The 15276-nt window shown below is 35.1% G+C and overlaps 1 protein-coding gene across 2 annotated transcripts in view; it reads right to left on the bottom strand.

The window, feature by feature from the left end:
- Nucleotides 1-609: 609 nt before the first annotated feature.
- LOC118185968 (cytochrome P450 4C1-like) overlaps nt 610-15276 on the bottom strand; it is a 72367-nt gene continuing 57700 nt past the window's right edge. For both annotated transcript variants that reach the window (XM_035355942.2, XM_035355941.2), the window contains one exon: nt 610-9718. In XM_035355942.2, the coding sequence (XP_035211833.1) occupies nt 9558-9718 (161 nt within the window). In that variant the 3' untranslated portion in view covers nt 610-9557. The remainder of the gene's footprint in view (nt 9719-15276) is intronic.

Raw genomic sequence — 15276 nt, forward strand, 5'->3', positions numbered from 1 at the left:
ATCGGAAAAAAAAAAAAAAAAAAAAAAAAAAAAAAAGTTACATTTGTTTTCATCTGCAAATAAGACTTGATTCTAATACGCTTCTGGCGTATTTACCATTGATTTTAAGAAGAAAAGCCCAAGTTTTCTATTTTTTGCTCATTCAAAAAAATTTCTTCGAGCAGAACGCTCATGTAATCCAGCTGATCTAAGTAATCGTCGAACCGTTTTAAGTGAAATTGAAGTAGAAAACTTTTCGGTAAATTCTGTAGAAATCTTTGCAACACTCAAATGCGGATTTTTCACAGATTTTCTAACTATAAATTTCACTCACGTTGAGTCGCATCGAATCCTCTTTCCCGGACAACCTTTCCTTACTTTATTTTGAATCCAGTTTTCTTCTTTAAAACATTTTATCGCATACTCCACGGTAGAATAGGATAAATTTACTAATTTAGCGATATTCCGATTCAAATTTCCATTCTTATATGATTAATAATTATTAGTTTTCTAGTAGTGTTTGTTGTTTCTTTGCAAATACGAACCATTTATAAACAATAAATAAAATATAGTAAGTAAGCAAGCAAAAAATAAACACAAACAAGTTTTTAAATGTCACCAAAATACAAAAATAAGAAAAGTGGCAGACGATAATTTTATTTATGAAATTTTACAAAAAATGTTTCGATGTAGATAACTTTTGTGACGTGTTTTATCTATGCCTTTTTACATTTTCAATTTTGTATAAAGAAAATCAGTATTAAAAATTATAAAGTTTGATTTTATTCAAAACCACATTGAGATGATACGAAAAAATATTGAGCTTTATATTCTAATTCAGTTCCGTGTTACAGCGCTTTTTCTGAAAATTCTTAAAGTGTGCGAACACATTTGGGGGACACTCCATCTCAACGCACTACACATCTTTTAAAATTTCTTTCCATACTGTCGTACTATTTCTAGCATTGTCTCTAATCTCCTTTGTAAAGCTTTAACGTTTTTCATTGTTGGGCTTCATCTTGAGTCTCATGCTATTTCCTAGCTTTTGAATGAAATTATGATTTTAGTTAAGAGTCCCAAAGAAGACAAGGTCCAGTATTTTATTTTATTTTTTTAATTATTTATTATTGATTGATATAATTTTTATTTAGTTCTTTACATTTTATTCCATTTTGATTTTAATTATTAGTTATTTTATTATTAGCATTGTAGGGTTTATATTTATTTTAACTAACATTTATTTTAAGTTTAAACTATCTTTCCTGTCAAGCCTTACTTTCCCCTGGAACTGCCAATGCCAGAATATGTAAATTTGAGTAGAACGCGCAAGGATTCAAATTATCAGCGGAAGTATTATGATTTAAATAGAAGGAAACGAGTTCGGTGAGAGAGTTATTCTTACTTAGCGAGCGCGGAGGTAGAAATCGAGAATTGAAGAACCCCGCGTTGCGGCCTATGTGCTTGGCGGGAAGTAGTTGCAATTGTTCCAGTGAGCTTCAAGTCTGCTGAATTAGCTGCGGTATTTGTAAAACGCGGTGAGTTAGTTATTTTAGAGAGCCTCGTAGTTAGAATATTGTCTTTACTTTCTTTTCAGGTTCTTATTTTTATTTGACTGCCTAGTGGGCACAGTCTGTAAGCGTCAAGAGGACGCAATTGTAATTTAGTACGTTGAATAAAAAGGGACTTAAACCCTTTATAAGACTCTGTGGTTTATACAAGCTTTCACAGTCACCTCTTGGTTGCGTGCTAGTTAGAGGCGCGCAACGTTATATTGGCGCCCGAACACTTATCGAACTGAAATGGCCGAAAACTGGATGGAAGCCGCTGGACAACACCAAGAAATGACAACTCAGTTAGAAGGATTTGGATACCTGGTCCAGACTTTGAGAGCATCAATCAAGCCAAACGTCTATTTCGACGGAAAAAATTCGGTGTCCGTATTTTTAGAAGGTATAGAAAACCACTTTCAGCTCTATCCTGTGCCTGAAAGACAAAAAGTTGCTATTGCCACATCAGCACTAAGAGGACAGGCCGCGCTATGGTGGGAAAATATAGGCAAATTTCTTCTAGGTGAATTTGGAAGCCCGACGTATACATTTGAAAATTTCAAAAAATCGTTAGTAAAGGCCTTCCCCATAGTGAAAGATCGCGCACGGCTGGAAGCCGAGCTATATAGTTTCTATCAACGGGATACAGCACAATTGACGGACTTTATTTTACGAAAAATCAAGCTAACGGATATGCTGTATGGCAAGAAACCCGATGCGGAGATTATTGAAATAATATTACCAAGATTGTTACCCGCTGTTCAAGACTACTTTGAAATTAGAAACCCAACCACATTGCAGGAACTTTTCGAATTGGCGGTGAAATTTCAAAATCGCAGAATAGCGGAAAGAGCGAGAGGGGAAACATATTCTCAAAGTACCAGAAGGAAGGAGGAAACCAGAAATGGAAATCGCTCATATGGGGGAAAGAACTATCAAGCTAACGCATCGAAACTCGAAGGTCAAGGCCCAAAAAGAAAATTTGAAAATAAGCATCCGCGTACCCAGAAGACACAGATTGAAAGGAAAGCTTTAAACGACTAGAGGGGCCTGTGAAAGGGAGAGTCCAGACCCCGGAAATTTTAGAAAAACCCTCAAATAGACATCTAAATACAGTCATCGTAAAAAACTCACAGCTACCAATTATACAAGTCCTGGTTGGCGATGTACCAGTAGAAGCCCTCATCGAAGGCAGAAGGAAATTTCATGAGTGAAACGTTCTTCAAAAAGAATTTTTATAGGATACGACTCTTTGAAACCAGAAATACGGAAATTATAGCGCCGCAAGGAAAAACATGTCACTGCATCGGGAAAGTATCATTAAACTTAGAGATAAAAGAGGAAAATCTCAAAGTATTAATTTTTGTGGTGAAAGACCTCCAACACTCTCTTATTTTAGGTATGGACTTTTTAAGGGCCGCGAGGGCCAAATTAAATTTTCAAGATAGTTCCGTGGTGCTGGAGATGGACCAGAGGGTGGTGGAACCGGTGGAGACACCTGAATTGGACCTTAGCCATTTGAATGACCAGGAAAGTAAAGCAATACAGCAAGTGGTGAGTAATTTTTCTCATTTATTTTCAGAAAAACCGGGAAACTGTCAGATCGTGACTCACAAGATTCAATTAAATGCCGAAAAACCTTGTAGGACTAAACCGTATCGCTATGATAAACAAAAAGACTTAATCATCGAAGAACATATTAAGGAGATGTTAAAGAATAAAATAATAACGCCCATAAATAGTGAGTACGCGAGTCCAGTCGTACTATGTAGGAAAAAGAACGAGTTTCCTCCTTCGGATAAAAGGGCTTGGAGGTTTGCTATCGACTATAGAAAACTAAATAGCATAACTAAATTTCCAGTTTACCCTTTGCCGGTTATAGACGAGATCATTAGACAGATCAAATCGACGAGAGATATGTCTACTTTGGACTTAACGTCTGGCTACTATCAAATAGCTATGAGACCCGAAGATATACATAAAACCGCGTTTATAACAAAATCGGGCACTTATGCATTTTTACGCATGCCTTTTAAGTTGTGTGGGGCCCCATCAACATTCCAGAGAGCTATGGACATTGTTCTAAAGCCTGTCCTAGGAAAATCAACTTTAATTTATCTAGATGATATAATTATAACGAGTAGTACGTTGGAACAACACATTAATGACCTCGAACAAGTTTTTAAATTATTAAAAGAGGCCGGTCTTACAATTAACGCCTCAAAATGCAAGTTCGCAACTAAAGAACTTAAATATCTCGGTTATAAAATTTCGCAAAAGGGTATAGAAACGCAAGATTCAAAAATAAAAGCTATTAAGAATTTCCCACCGCCCAACACCGCCAAGAAACTTTCGTCTTTCCTTGGATTATGTTCTTACTATCGATCTTTCATAAAAGATTTCGCTAATATTGTTGAACCACTCTTAGTAATCAAAAGAAAAAAAGAGTAAATTTACGTGGACAGCTGAAGCTAACACAGCTTTTGAAAGATTAAAAGAAGCGCTTATTAATGCCCCTGTTTTAAAATTCCCTGAGGGGGACGAAAACCTGGAAATTGCGGCAGATGCATCAGACTATGCGGTGGGCGCGGTTCTTATGCAAAATAACCATCCGCTGGCATTTTTTAGTAAAACATTGAATCAAACACAAAGGAATTATACAGCTACAGAAAGAGAAACATTAGCCGTATTAATGGCTGTACACAAATTTCGAGTTTATTTCGGGAAATCGCCAGTAACAGTCTTTTCGGATCATGCGGCTGTTGGTAGACTTTACTCGGGAAAAAACCTAACGCCCAGGTTAATAAGTTGGGCTTTAAAACTCCAAGAATATAATATCACAATAAAATATAAACCGGGTAAGGAAAACAATGTAGCTGACGCACTTTCTCGTATAAAACTGGACGATGAAGGTAATGAACTTAAATGCGCTGTGTTGACTTAAAAAATTTTAGATTCTAGAGATACGGTTATTACTGAACTGAAAGCTGATCCTGAATTTGGAAATATCTATGCTTATTTGAAAGACCCCGAAGGCTTTGAGCATACAGATATCGATGCGATAAGAAATAGAGCAAAAAACTATGAAATAATAGATAATTTATTATTCTATACGAAAACAACGAACGAAAATCTTGAGTATAAGCCAGTCATCCCAGCCTCGCTTCGATTAAGCATTTTGAAGGAGTTGCACGAAAAAAAAAAAAAAAAAACAGCGGGCCACCTCGGGGTCAGAAAGACTTTAAAAAGGGTACGCGAGGCGGTATATTTCCCGCAATTATACAAAATAGTAACGGCGTATGTCAGGTCCTGCAATCAATGTCAGTTAATAAATGATATTAATTACAGCCCGGCCGGGTACTTAAATAGCATTCGCGCTACATTTCCGAATGAAATTTTAGGCATAGATCTCCTTGGTCCCTTCCCCCAGAGCGAGTTAAATAAAAATCGTTTTTTTTTAGTAATAGTAGATCATTTTTCAAAATGGATAGAAATTGTTCCACTTAAACGCGCGTCAGCCAAAACAGTCGCAGATGCATTCTTACACAGATACATTTTAAAATACGGTGCACCGATAAAAGTCATTAGCGATAACGGAAAACAATTCATTAGTCAAATATTTGAAAACATATGCAAGGGACTTGATATACTCCATATCAAAATGGTTCCGTATAGACCACAGGCTAACATAGCAGAAAGAGTTAATAAAAACATTGTAAAAATAATTCGCAGTTACGTTAGCACACATCACAAGCGCTGGGATGGCTACATAAATGAATTAGCTTATGCTTTAAGAACGGCACATCATGATACTACGGGAAAAGCTCCAGCAGAATTATTTTTAGGCAGAAAGTTAATTACGCCTTTCGATAAATTATTCTTTGTGCAACAAAGAGAGCAGGAATTTAGACAACAAGACGTGCAAAAGTTGATTGATCAGGCGCTTAAAACCTCGGATACGGCAAGAAATAGACAGAAGTTATATTATGATAGAAAACGCCGTGAAGCAGATTTTAAAGTTGGGGATAAAGTATTGAAACGGAAATTTTCTTTATCAAGTGCCCCAGACAATTTTATGGCAAAGCTAGCTCCAAAGTTTGAAGGCCCCTATGTAATTCAGGAAATCAAAGGAGTAGTCTTATATCTTAAAAACGAGAGAGGGGAAATCTGTAAAGCAAGTCCCGACCAGGTGAAAAAATACTATAATCCAAATGATTTTGAAATCCTTAAAAGTTTCTTGCAGGACTCAAGTCTAAACGAAATAGAAGGGCCAGAGACTGCAACAACTATTCCACCACCCAAGAAACGGAGAACTGAAGAGAGACCTAGCACTTCTACAACCCGGACGTCGGTATCAAAAAGAAAAAAGGATTTTCAAACTCCGGCGTTTAAGAAAAACAAAAATACAGATGAACCGGGTAAAGAAACCGTGGTAAAGACGAAAACACCACCTACAAAAGATGGCAGGAGAAATTACACATCAAGGAGAACGCGCACACGGCCACAGAGTCAGGTGCCAGCAAGGCCGCCGTTCCGGAAACTGAAACGCCAACAGGAGGCACAAAAATACGACGAACAGAAGAAATTCAAGAAGGACTCCAGACCGGAGGACGTCACGACCAGCCGTCCCAGGCAGAAACGCAAAGGCCAACAACCAGACGATTACTCCGTCAAGAGGCCAGCATGCAGAGGACGCAAAAGAAAAAGCAACGGGGACGACACTCGGAGATCAATAAGGAGAAGATTGACATCCATGAAACCTCTAACTTGGGATCAATTTTGCCAAAAACGGATGACGGAATTTCAAGCATCGAAAACTCAAAGATAAGTTAAAACCTTCTATAAATATTTTTCTCTTTTGTTCCGAAATGTTATGCATAAGTACGAAGTTCTATGTTTTGACGAAAGTCAATATGTCTCGGTTGAGACTTAGTTTTGTTTTACTTTATTTAGCTAAGGCAAAAGTATTATTTTCTTTAAGTGTAAAAGCTAAAAACAAGCATTTTCTGTTGGTCGAAAGACTAATTCTGTTATGTTAAAGCCAAAATTTGGCCGGAGATAAAAATAACTTCGTATTCTTGTACTAATAAGAATTTTAGTTTCAGTGCCGCCAGTTTGGCGAAGAATGAGTAAAGTAAAAATTTATTTTCTCTTATTCATTTTATGGTAAATTGTAAAAAGCATATGTATTAAACTTTTGTAAATGTATGTAAATACTTGCATGTTATGTAAAAGTAGAATTTAGTCTAGAAGCATAAAATTGTAGATGCTAAAAGTGAATGCTTAAAAGCAATGAAGTCAAAATTTAAGTATTAAACTGTAAAGTCATGCTTTAGAGCGAAAGCCTGCATGTTTAAAGATGAATGAGGGGGAAGTTAGAATGAATGTGTTTTGTAGGGTTCTCCACCTACATTTGAATTTTTAAGAATATTAAAGTAGCTCATTGAGTTGTAGAATGTCGAGTAAGGTGTGTCTATTTGGTTGTTGAATTCTAACAAATCAGGGGAAGTGTTGTAAGACTAAAACACGAATATTCCCGTTTGACACCACACATGGTGGAGAGCCAGGGTAAAGTTAAATTAATGCTTGAAAAATTGAATGAATGTGAAGTAAGCAATAACTAAGAAAAACGAAACGTTAAAAACAAAAATTTATTGTGTCAAGAAAGTGTAAATTATAATGTATGTAGAAAGATACTGATACTTATTCCTTCCAGATGCTGGAAGGAAAGATCAAGATTGATTGATGAAGTCCAGGAAAAGTTGCTGTAAGAAGAAAGCTTTGTAACGAGCAAAAGAATTTTAGTATATAATTGTTACATAAGATTTTTTTTGTGTAAACGAGGCTTTCGCCAGTTAGTTCAGAATTAGATAAACTTACAACAGGTCGTTTGTAGGACCTGCTTCCAAGTTTTCCAAATTCTGGCAGCGGCAAATGTAGGGTTTATATTTATTTTAACTAACATTTATTTTAAGTTTAAACTATCTTTCCTGTCAAGCCTTACTTTCCCCTGGAACTGCCAATGCCAGAATATGTAAATTTGAGTAGAACGCGCAAGGATTCAAATTATCAGCGGAAGTATTATGATTTAAATAGAAGGAAACGAGTTCGGTGAGAGAGTTATTCTTACTTAGCGAGCGCGGAGGTAGAAATCGAGAATTGAAGAACCCCGCGTTGCGGCCTATGTGCTTGGCGGGAAGTAGTTGCAATTGTTCCAGTGAGCTTCAAGTCTGCTGAATTAGCTGCGGTATTTGTAAAACGCGGTGAGTTAGTTATTTTAGAGAGCCTCGTAGTTAGAATATTGTCTTTACTTTCTTTTCAGGTTCTTATTTTTATTTGACTGCCTAGTGGGCACAGTCTGTAAGCGTCAAGAGGACGCCATTGTAATTTATTACGTTGAATAAAAAGGGACTTAAACGCTTTATAAGACTCTGTGGTTTATACAAGCTTTCACAGTCACCTCTTGGTTGCGTGCTAGTTAGAGGCGCGCAACGTTATAGTATAAGGCAGGGGTCAGCAACCTTTTGAGTTGGAAGAGTCAAAAATTACAATTTACAAATTTCAAAATTCAGAACGATTTTTAAAAATTCGATTCAGAATGAACTTTAAATTATTATTATTATTATTATTATTATTATTATTATTATTGGTAAACTAAATAATATTTCCATATGGAACTAAAGAGCCACAGCTTCACATCCAAAAAGCAGCATGTGGCTCGCGAGCCGCAGGTTGCCTATCTCTGGCATAAGGGGAAGAATTCCTTTTTGGAGGAATTTTAAGGAATCTGTTAAGGAATCGTGTTACACGTTTACAATTTTAAGGAATCGTGTGTTACATGGACAAAACTACAAAAATTAATCATGCAGCTAAGGAATCGAACTCAGATCAAACTACCAGTGTTCAACGATTTTATCGGTTGGTTGCTGGTGAGCCTAAACTGTAATGGGCAGACTGCTGAAGCGATTTCAGAGCGTAAGGACTGGAAAACTCAATCAGTTTTACTTTTCTTCTCCACATCAATGACCCGTCACATAATTCATTCCCGCAGAGCATTTTCAAAGAAAGAAAAGTGTCATATACTCTCTTTATTCACCAGATTTGGCACCCGTAGAATATATCTCTAAGGTAAAATCTCACTTCAGAGGTCATTATTTAAGTAGCACTGAAGAGATTCAATAAACAGTAAACTAGCGCTTAAGTAGTGTCGTAAGAATTAGTTGCAGGAAGGAGTCAAAAAGCTATATGAACATGACAAGCGTTGTATGGATTTACAAGGTATTGAATGTATGAGTGTATTTTAAAAAAAATGTATTCTTAAATTTGCTTTTCGTTAAGTAAAGATTTCAAATTTTCTTTTGTTAAAAGAAAACCTTAACATTAAATGAATGATTTTTCTTTCTTATTGTAAATTTTATATGAAGAACTCGAGAGATTTGAGATCCAACTGTTTCATGATAATCAGGAAACTTTTTAATTCAGATTTTGAGATGGAGGAAATTCAAGATTCGTCTTATCCCTAACTGAATCGCAATACTCTACGTCAGTGACTCCCAAAGATTTTAGGATCGCATCCCCATTTCTGGTGCTTAGGCAGTATTGCGACCCAGATTCTCAGGAATATGTATTTTATAATATGTTTGGACTATGATTATGCAGATTTTTAATAAACTGGACCATAATCTACAGTTTGAAGACCACTGCTTTCATAATAACAGAAATGCTAATATTAAACGTTCTTAAATTTTTAAACAAGCTCTATTACTTTGATACATTCATATTCTTTCATTTTATTACATTCGCTTGAAAACAATGGAATAAATTTTTTTTAAAAACATAACTATCTTTTTGAATTACATATTCTTCAGTTTAAACGTACAGTTTAAATTTTCTAGGCATTTAGCATTAAGCAATAAGACAATTTTATTCGAATTTTTTGAAACAGAAAAATTCTTTATAAGTATTTAGCCAATAGCTGGTGTCGGTGCAATGCTTTCTGATTAAACTTCTAGTGTCGTTAATAACGACCTGTCATGTTCGAGATGTGAAGCGCAGGCGCAGTGGGTCCAAGCACCTTAGAGTCACTGACATCATCACGCTTATCCTATCTAATGGATCCACAGTGGTCACCTTGAAGTTTCGAATAATATGAGCTAAAACAATCTTCATTTCCGTTATTGCGTACCCGTAACCTGAAATAAATGATTTAATTTTACTGCTAATGGTTATAAGAACTTAATATTTAAACTAATATATTAATGCAAGCAATTATAAATGTTATTTACGTAAAATAATAACTTCGCTCAGCTTTTAGAGATATTAGGTATTTTTGAAGCAGGAGAGATGAAAAGATAAGCAGTGCCCTCGCCGGGACTCGAACCACGGACCTCTCAAATACGCGTCGAGCTTGCTGACCACTACACCACGAAGGCATGCTAAGAGGGCGGGAGAAATACCTTATAAATTTAATAATAATAAAATGAAGAAATTCAACTCAATAATTAGTTACTAAATGCTCACTTATTTGTGTTAATTATTACGTTAAAATCTTCCTTAAGAAAAAAGCTAGTTTTATGAATTGCAATGCATTACTGAATTAAACTATAATTTCACTCTGAAAACTATAGATTACGATTTAATACCTTGAATTGTTTACCAGTAATGTTCCAAAAAGTTAAACAAAAATTTTAAACAAAAATTTAATAAAAATATTATTGAAGGCATAGAAATGATTATTCACTTGTTAAGTGATGTCCTCATAAGGTGAAAATCTTGCTAGCGGCAAGAGTCTCTCTAGTTGAGAATCTTGGAGCATTCTGAGCACTTGTTTTATTTGAAACAGTTTGAAGACTACCTGCTCTTTTGATTTTTCTTTCCGTTGTATTTTACGTCTTCTGATCATGGACCTTATAAGAGATAGACTAACCCAGTGGGCGGGGCGCGCGTCACCGACATGTCGGCAAGAAAGAGTAGGGACGATCTGGTTTACTTTAACACTGAAACCTATGGCATTTGTATCACATAACTCTTTTTAATTATTAAATGGGATACGTTGTATAGTGATGAGATTATGAAATCCACAGTTTTTTCCAAATAGGATTTAATATATCTTATTAAAGCACTTTTTACTGCATTTCGCCCATTTTTTCACGCGTAATTCGTGTACAAACATCTTTACTTTGGTAAAACGGTAAAAACTCTAAGCACAAAATTTATGAACTTAATTTTGCGTAAAAATAAAGTAAAATTAAATAAGATTGATAGTACGCGATGCTTTGAAATAAATAAGGTAAAATTAAACAAGATCTGATAATTTTTTTTTTAATTTAATGAACATTTTCAGGCAGTGATTTTTCCAAACTATAATAATATTACAAAACGATCATATTTATTTGATTATATCAGGGGTCTCCAAACTTTCCAGCCTTAGGGCCATACTGATTACTCCAGTAAGTTCCGAGGGCCAAAACCATATTATCATTGTTGCCGGTGGTAAAAAGTGAAATAGTCCACTGATGAATAAAAAAGTCCGAAAAAGTACGCAACGTTTAAAAAAGGCTGCAAATCGGACTAAAGTCCGCAAAACGGCAGCACTGCATATTATTAATTTTCCTGTCATTATCTGTAATTTCTAGATTAGTCGTAGAGTACGAGCCATGAGGAATAACGTGACACGACATCTGGTGGACACAAGCGGAAATAGGTAGTACCTTCCATCACTAACAGATGGCGCTAATAGCACGTACAGAAGTCAGTTCCTATGACACTGTTGTGGAATAAAATAGTGCATACCTCCTTTGTTTGTGCGTGTTTAAGACATCTTTGTAACAGTATTTTGATTTGAATTGTTGCTTTTGTGTGTGATTTAGTAGTATGGAAAAGAAGCGAAAAATTGATAGTGAATGCAGAAAATTCAAAGATCAGTGGAACATTCAGTATTTCGTAATTGAGTCCAGTAACAAGGCGCTATGTTTGATTTGCAATGAAAGCATAGCCGTTCTCAAAGAACGTCATTATGAAACAAAACATTTTCGAATGTTACATTTTCGAATGTTTCATAATGACGTTAAACGTCATTATGAAACAAAACATTTTCGAAATTACTCAAAATATACAGGGAGTTTGCGGACAGAAAAATTCGAAGCTATGAAACGCGGATTGAAATCGCAGCAATCTTCATTTACAAAACTCAAAACTGAACAAGAGGCTGCAACTTGTGCCAGCTTTCGTGTGGCTCTTGAAATTGCAAAACGTGGAAAACCATTCACCGATGGAGAAATGATCAAAGAATGCATAATTGCAGTAGCCGAAGAAATATGCCCTGAAAAGGTAAATTTATTAAAAACTGTCAGTATGTCAGCAAACACTGTGGCTCGAAGGGTAGAAAACATTGCTGAAAATATATCCTCTCAACTGTTCGACAAAAATGGACATGTTGAGTGGTTTTCTTTGGCCTTGGATGAGTCAAGGATGTGTCAGATACTGCTCAGGTGTTGATTTATATTCGAGGAGTAGATAAAAGCTATGAAGTGCATGAAGAACTTCTTGATATGTATAGTATTCATGGCGCAACTACTGGTACAGATATTTTTAAAGGAGTTGAAATGGCCATTAATCAAAAGAACCTTCGATGGAAAAACTTGAAATGTATTACAACTGATGGAGGCAAAAACATGAGTGGGAAAGATAAAGGAGTGGTCGCTCTTGTGTCAAAGGCTGTAGAAAATGATGGTGGTTCAAAACCATTAGTCTTACATTGTATCATTCATCAACAGTCCTTGTGCGGAAAATGTTTGGATATGTCTGAAGTTCTGAAACCAGTCATATCAACTGTTAATTTAATAGATCTTTTGGGCTGAATCACCGACAATTCCGACAATTTATTGAAGAGATTGGAGAAAATTACTTACCTTATCATACTGCCGTACGTTGGCTTAGTTGTGGGAAAGTTCTTCAGCGCTTTTTTTAATTTCGAGCAGTGATCGAAATTTTTTTGAATGAAAAGCATCGCCCTCTTACTGAATTACAAAACAACGCATGGCTGTGGAAGTTAGCATTCTATGTTGATTTGACAAAACATGTGAACGAACTGAATTTGAGATTGCTAGGAGAAAACCAGCATCTTCCTGATTTATACACTAATATCAAATCATTCCAGAAGAAATTGATACTGTTTCAATCACAACTACGAAGTAAATGTTTTTCACATTTTAAAACATGTGAAATATTCAGCTACACCACTGAGACTGAGTTTCCTATTGATTTTGCAATCGAAACTTTGAGTGCTTTGAAAATAAATTTTGATACTCGTTTCTCGGACTTTGATGCCATTGCGAATCAAATTAAGATTTTTCAGAATCCTTTTGATACTGACATTGAAACCCTAGCCCCGGAACTTCAAATGGAAATGATTGATCTACAGTGCATTGATATAATTAAGAACAAATATCAAAACTCATCTTTGTTGGAATTTTATAAGAGTCTTCCACTGACACAATTTGATAATTTGCATAAATTTGCTCGTGGGCTGTTTTCTGTTTTTGGTACTACTTATTTGTGTGAGAAGACCTTCTCCAAAATGAAGTACACAAAAAATGTTTACAGATCTAAATTAACTGATGAGCATCTTAAATCTATTTTAATAATTGGTACAAGTAAAATTAGTCCACAGCTACAAACTATTGTCAGTGGAAAATCTCAGTTACATAAATCTCATTAGTATTTCATATGTCATTATGCTTGTTATAAGTTATGTTTTTATTTAAAATGTATAAAATGTTAGTTGGATTCATTTCAATAATTTGTTAGTTATTATGTACTGAAGTTAAATTTTCTGCATATTATACATGTCTTTACTCATTACAATTCTGTGTTTCTTTATCCAACTTATCACAAAAACAATAACAATAAGCCTACAAAAATGTTATGAGTAGTTAGCCCATGACCATATCAATGTAGATGTCATATTAATAATTATTCAACATAAAATTAGAATACTTCAGTAAACTAAATTTAATTTGCTATAAAAAATATGTTCTCTAAAAGGAGTTTTCAAGTATGCTAGCTCTCCGCGGGCCGGACAAAATCTGTCCGCGGGCCGTAGTTTGGAGACCCCTGGATTATATGATCATTAAATTATTAACATTAAAGTGGATTAGTTATTTTAATAATTCATAAAATTCGGAGCATGAAATTTTCTGAGCGTAATAAAGGGACATACGTTTTGTGATCTGTTATAATGAATCATAAGACGTAATTGGCATGTAAAAGCTTTTATTTGTGATATTTTGTAAGAAACATTTAAAAAAGCGTTCCCAGAAAAATCATAATTATTATTTTGATTTTTCAACAACAAGGAGTTTTTCAAATCTGAATGAGGACTTATAAATTAGAATTATAAAAATTATGCTTAATTAATTCAAAAAAATATGATTTTCAAGACTGATATGTGAAAATATGAAAACAGAAGCTGACATCTTGCGAGGTAAGTAAAAGTTATCTTGCTCTTTAGGTACTGGAAAATCTAACTCCACTAATGACCTTGTACAGTTCCTCACTTTGTAAAGGCTAAGTTGCTATTGAACGTTAAGAATCTTAAGAACTAATAAGCGAATAATATCTTGAATTCGTGCAGTAAGAAACAACAAGATGGAAGTCCTTTATTATTCATAAATAGCCCTTTATTATTCAGATAAGATTTAACAGAGCTCCGTCTTAAAGTGCACAGTAAAAGCCAACACTTGGACTTGAACTTAAGAGGCTAAGAAGTAAACTAAAACTAATTTAAACTAAGAGATATAGCCGAAGCTATCAAGATTCTAACTGAGTTGGCCCCTTAACACTAATTGACTACGAAGGCCTAAGGGCCTGAGTACGGCCGAGCGTAAAGCAGCTTTGAGAGAGAGTAGCCAAAACGCGCACACGCGCTAATCAGAAACTCTGATTCTCTCTCACTCAGCAAGTAGAACTTCGCGGTTAAATATCGCTCTTCCTCATTATGTATTCAGACATGATTCCAAAACTACTTTCTGGCCGGAAGTAGTAAATTGAAGTTAAGAATTTGACAGGAAAGGAACATTAACTTAAAATTTAACTGTTAATAAAGTTAACATAATCCTTACAACCTGACCAAAAGAAAAAGTAAATTAATGACCCCAAAAGTAAAAGAAAAATTATTAATGATGAAAATGTTAGTTATGAAATTGTTAGAAAATGTTAATTGATGGATTTCGAACTCCAACAACTGGAATTGTTGGAGTTCCAACAATTAAAGTTAAAACAGAACCAAACAAATTAAAGTTAGTCAAACTCCCAAACTCATTTCAACTTAAAATCAATTTAATGTGTTGGTTTCGGCTAGCATAAATGAAGCCTCCGAGGCAGAAATTGTGCAGCAACCAACTACCAGTCCGCCACAGGCTATCCCTTCCACTATCCAAGAGTACTTGGATAACCGGAAACGGATGTATACGAGGAATTTTTAAAAACATTAGCGAGATGTACTGATGTAAAATTCGTGGGCAGGTGAAAGGAGATTTTCTAAAGATCCTACTAGATTTTGAAAGCGACCATCGAAAACTAAGTGCACTCTTCAGAGAAGCTAACATCGAAAATTAAGTTATTAGTGTTAAATATACCAGCTCAATTAAAATGGTGCTATGTGGCCTTCCTTGAAATACCAAAAAGGATAATATCAACGCCACTCAACAAGAGATTTTCTCTATCAGTAAACTTGCTTAACTTACGCGTA

The sequence above is a fragment of the Stegodyphus dumicola genome, chromosome 9, assembly GCF_044657685.1.
Source record: "Stegodyphus dumicola isolate Sdum_Otavi_A_Nest chromosome 9, ASM4465768v1".
Taxonomy (NCBI): domain Eukaryota; kingdom Metazoa; phylum Arthropoda; class Arachnida; order Araneae; family Eresidae; genus Stegodyphus; species Stegodyphus dumicola.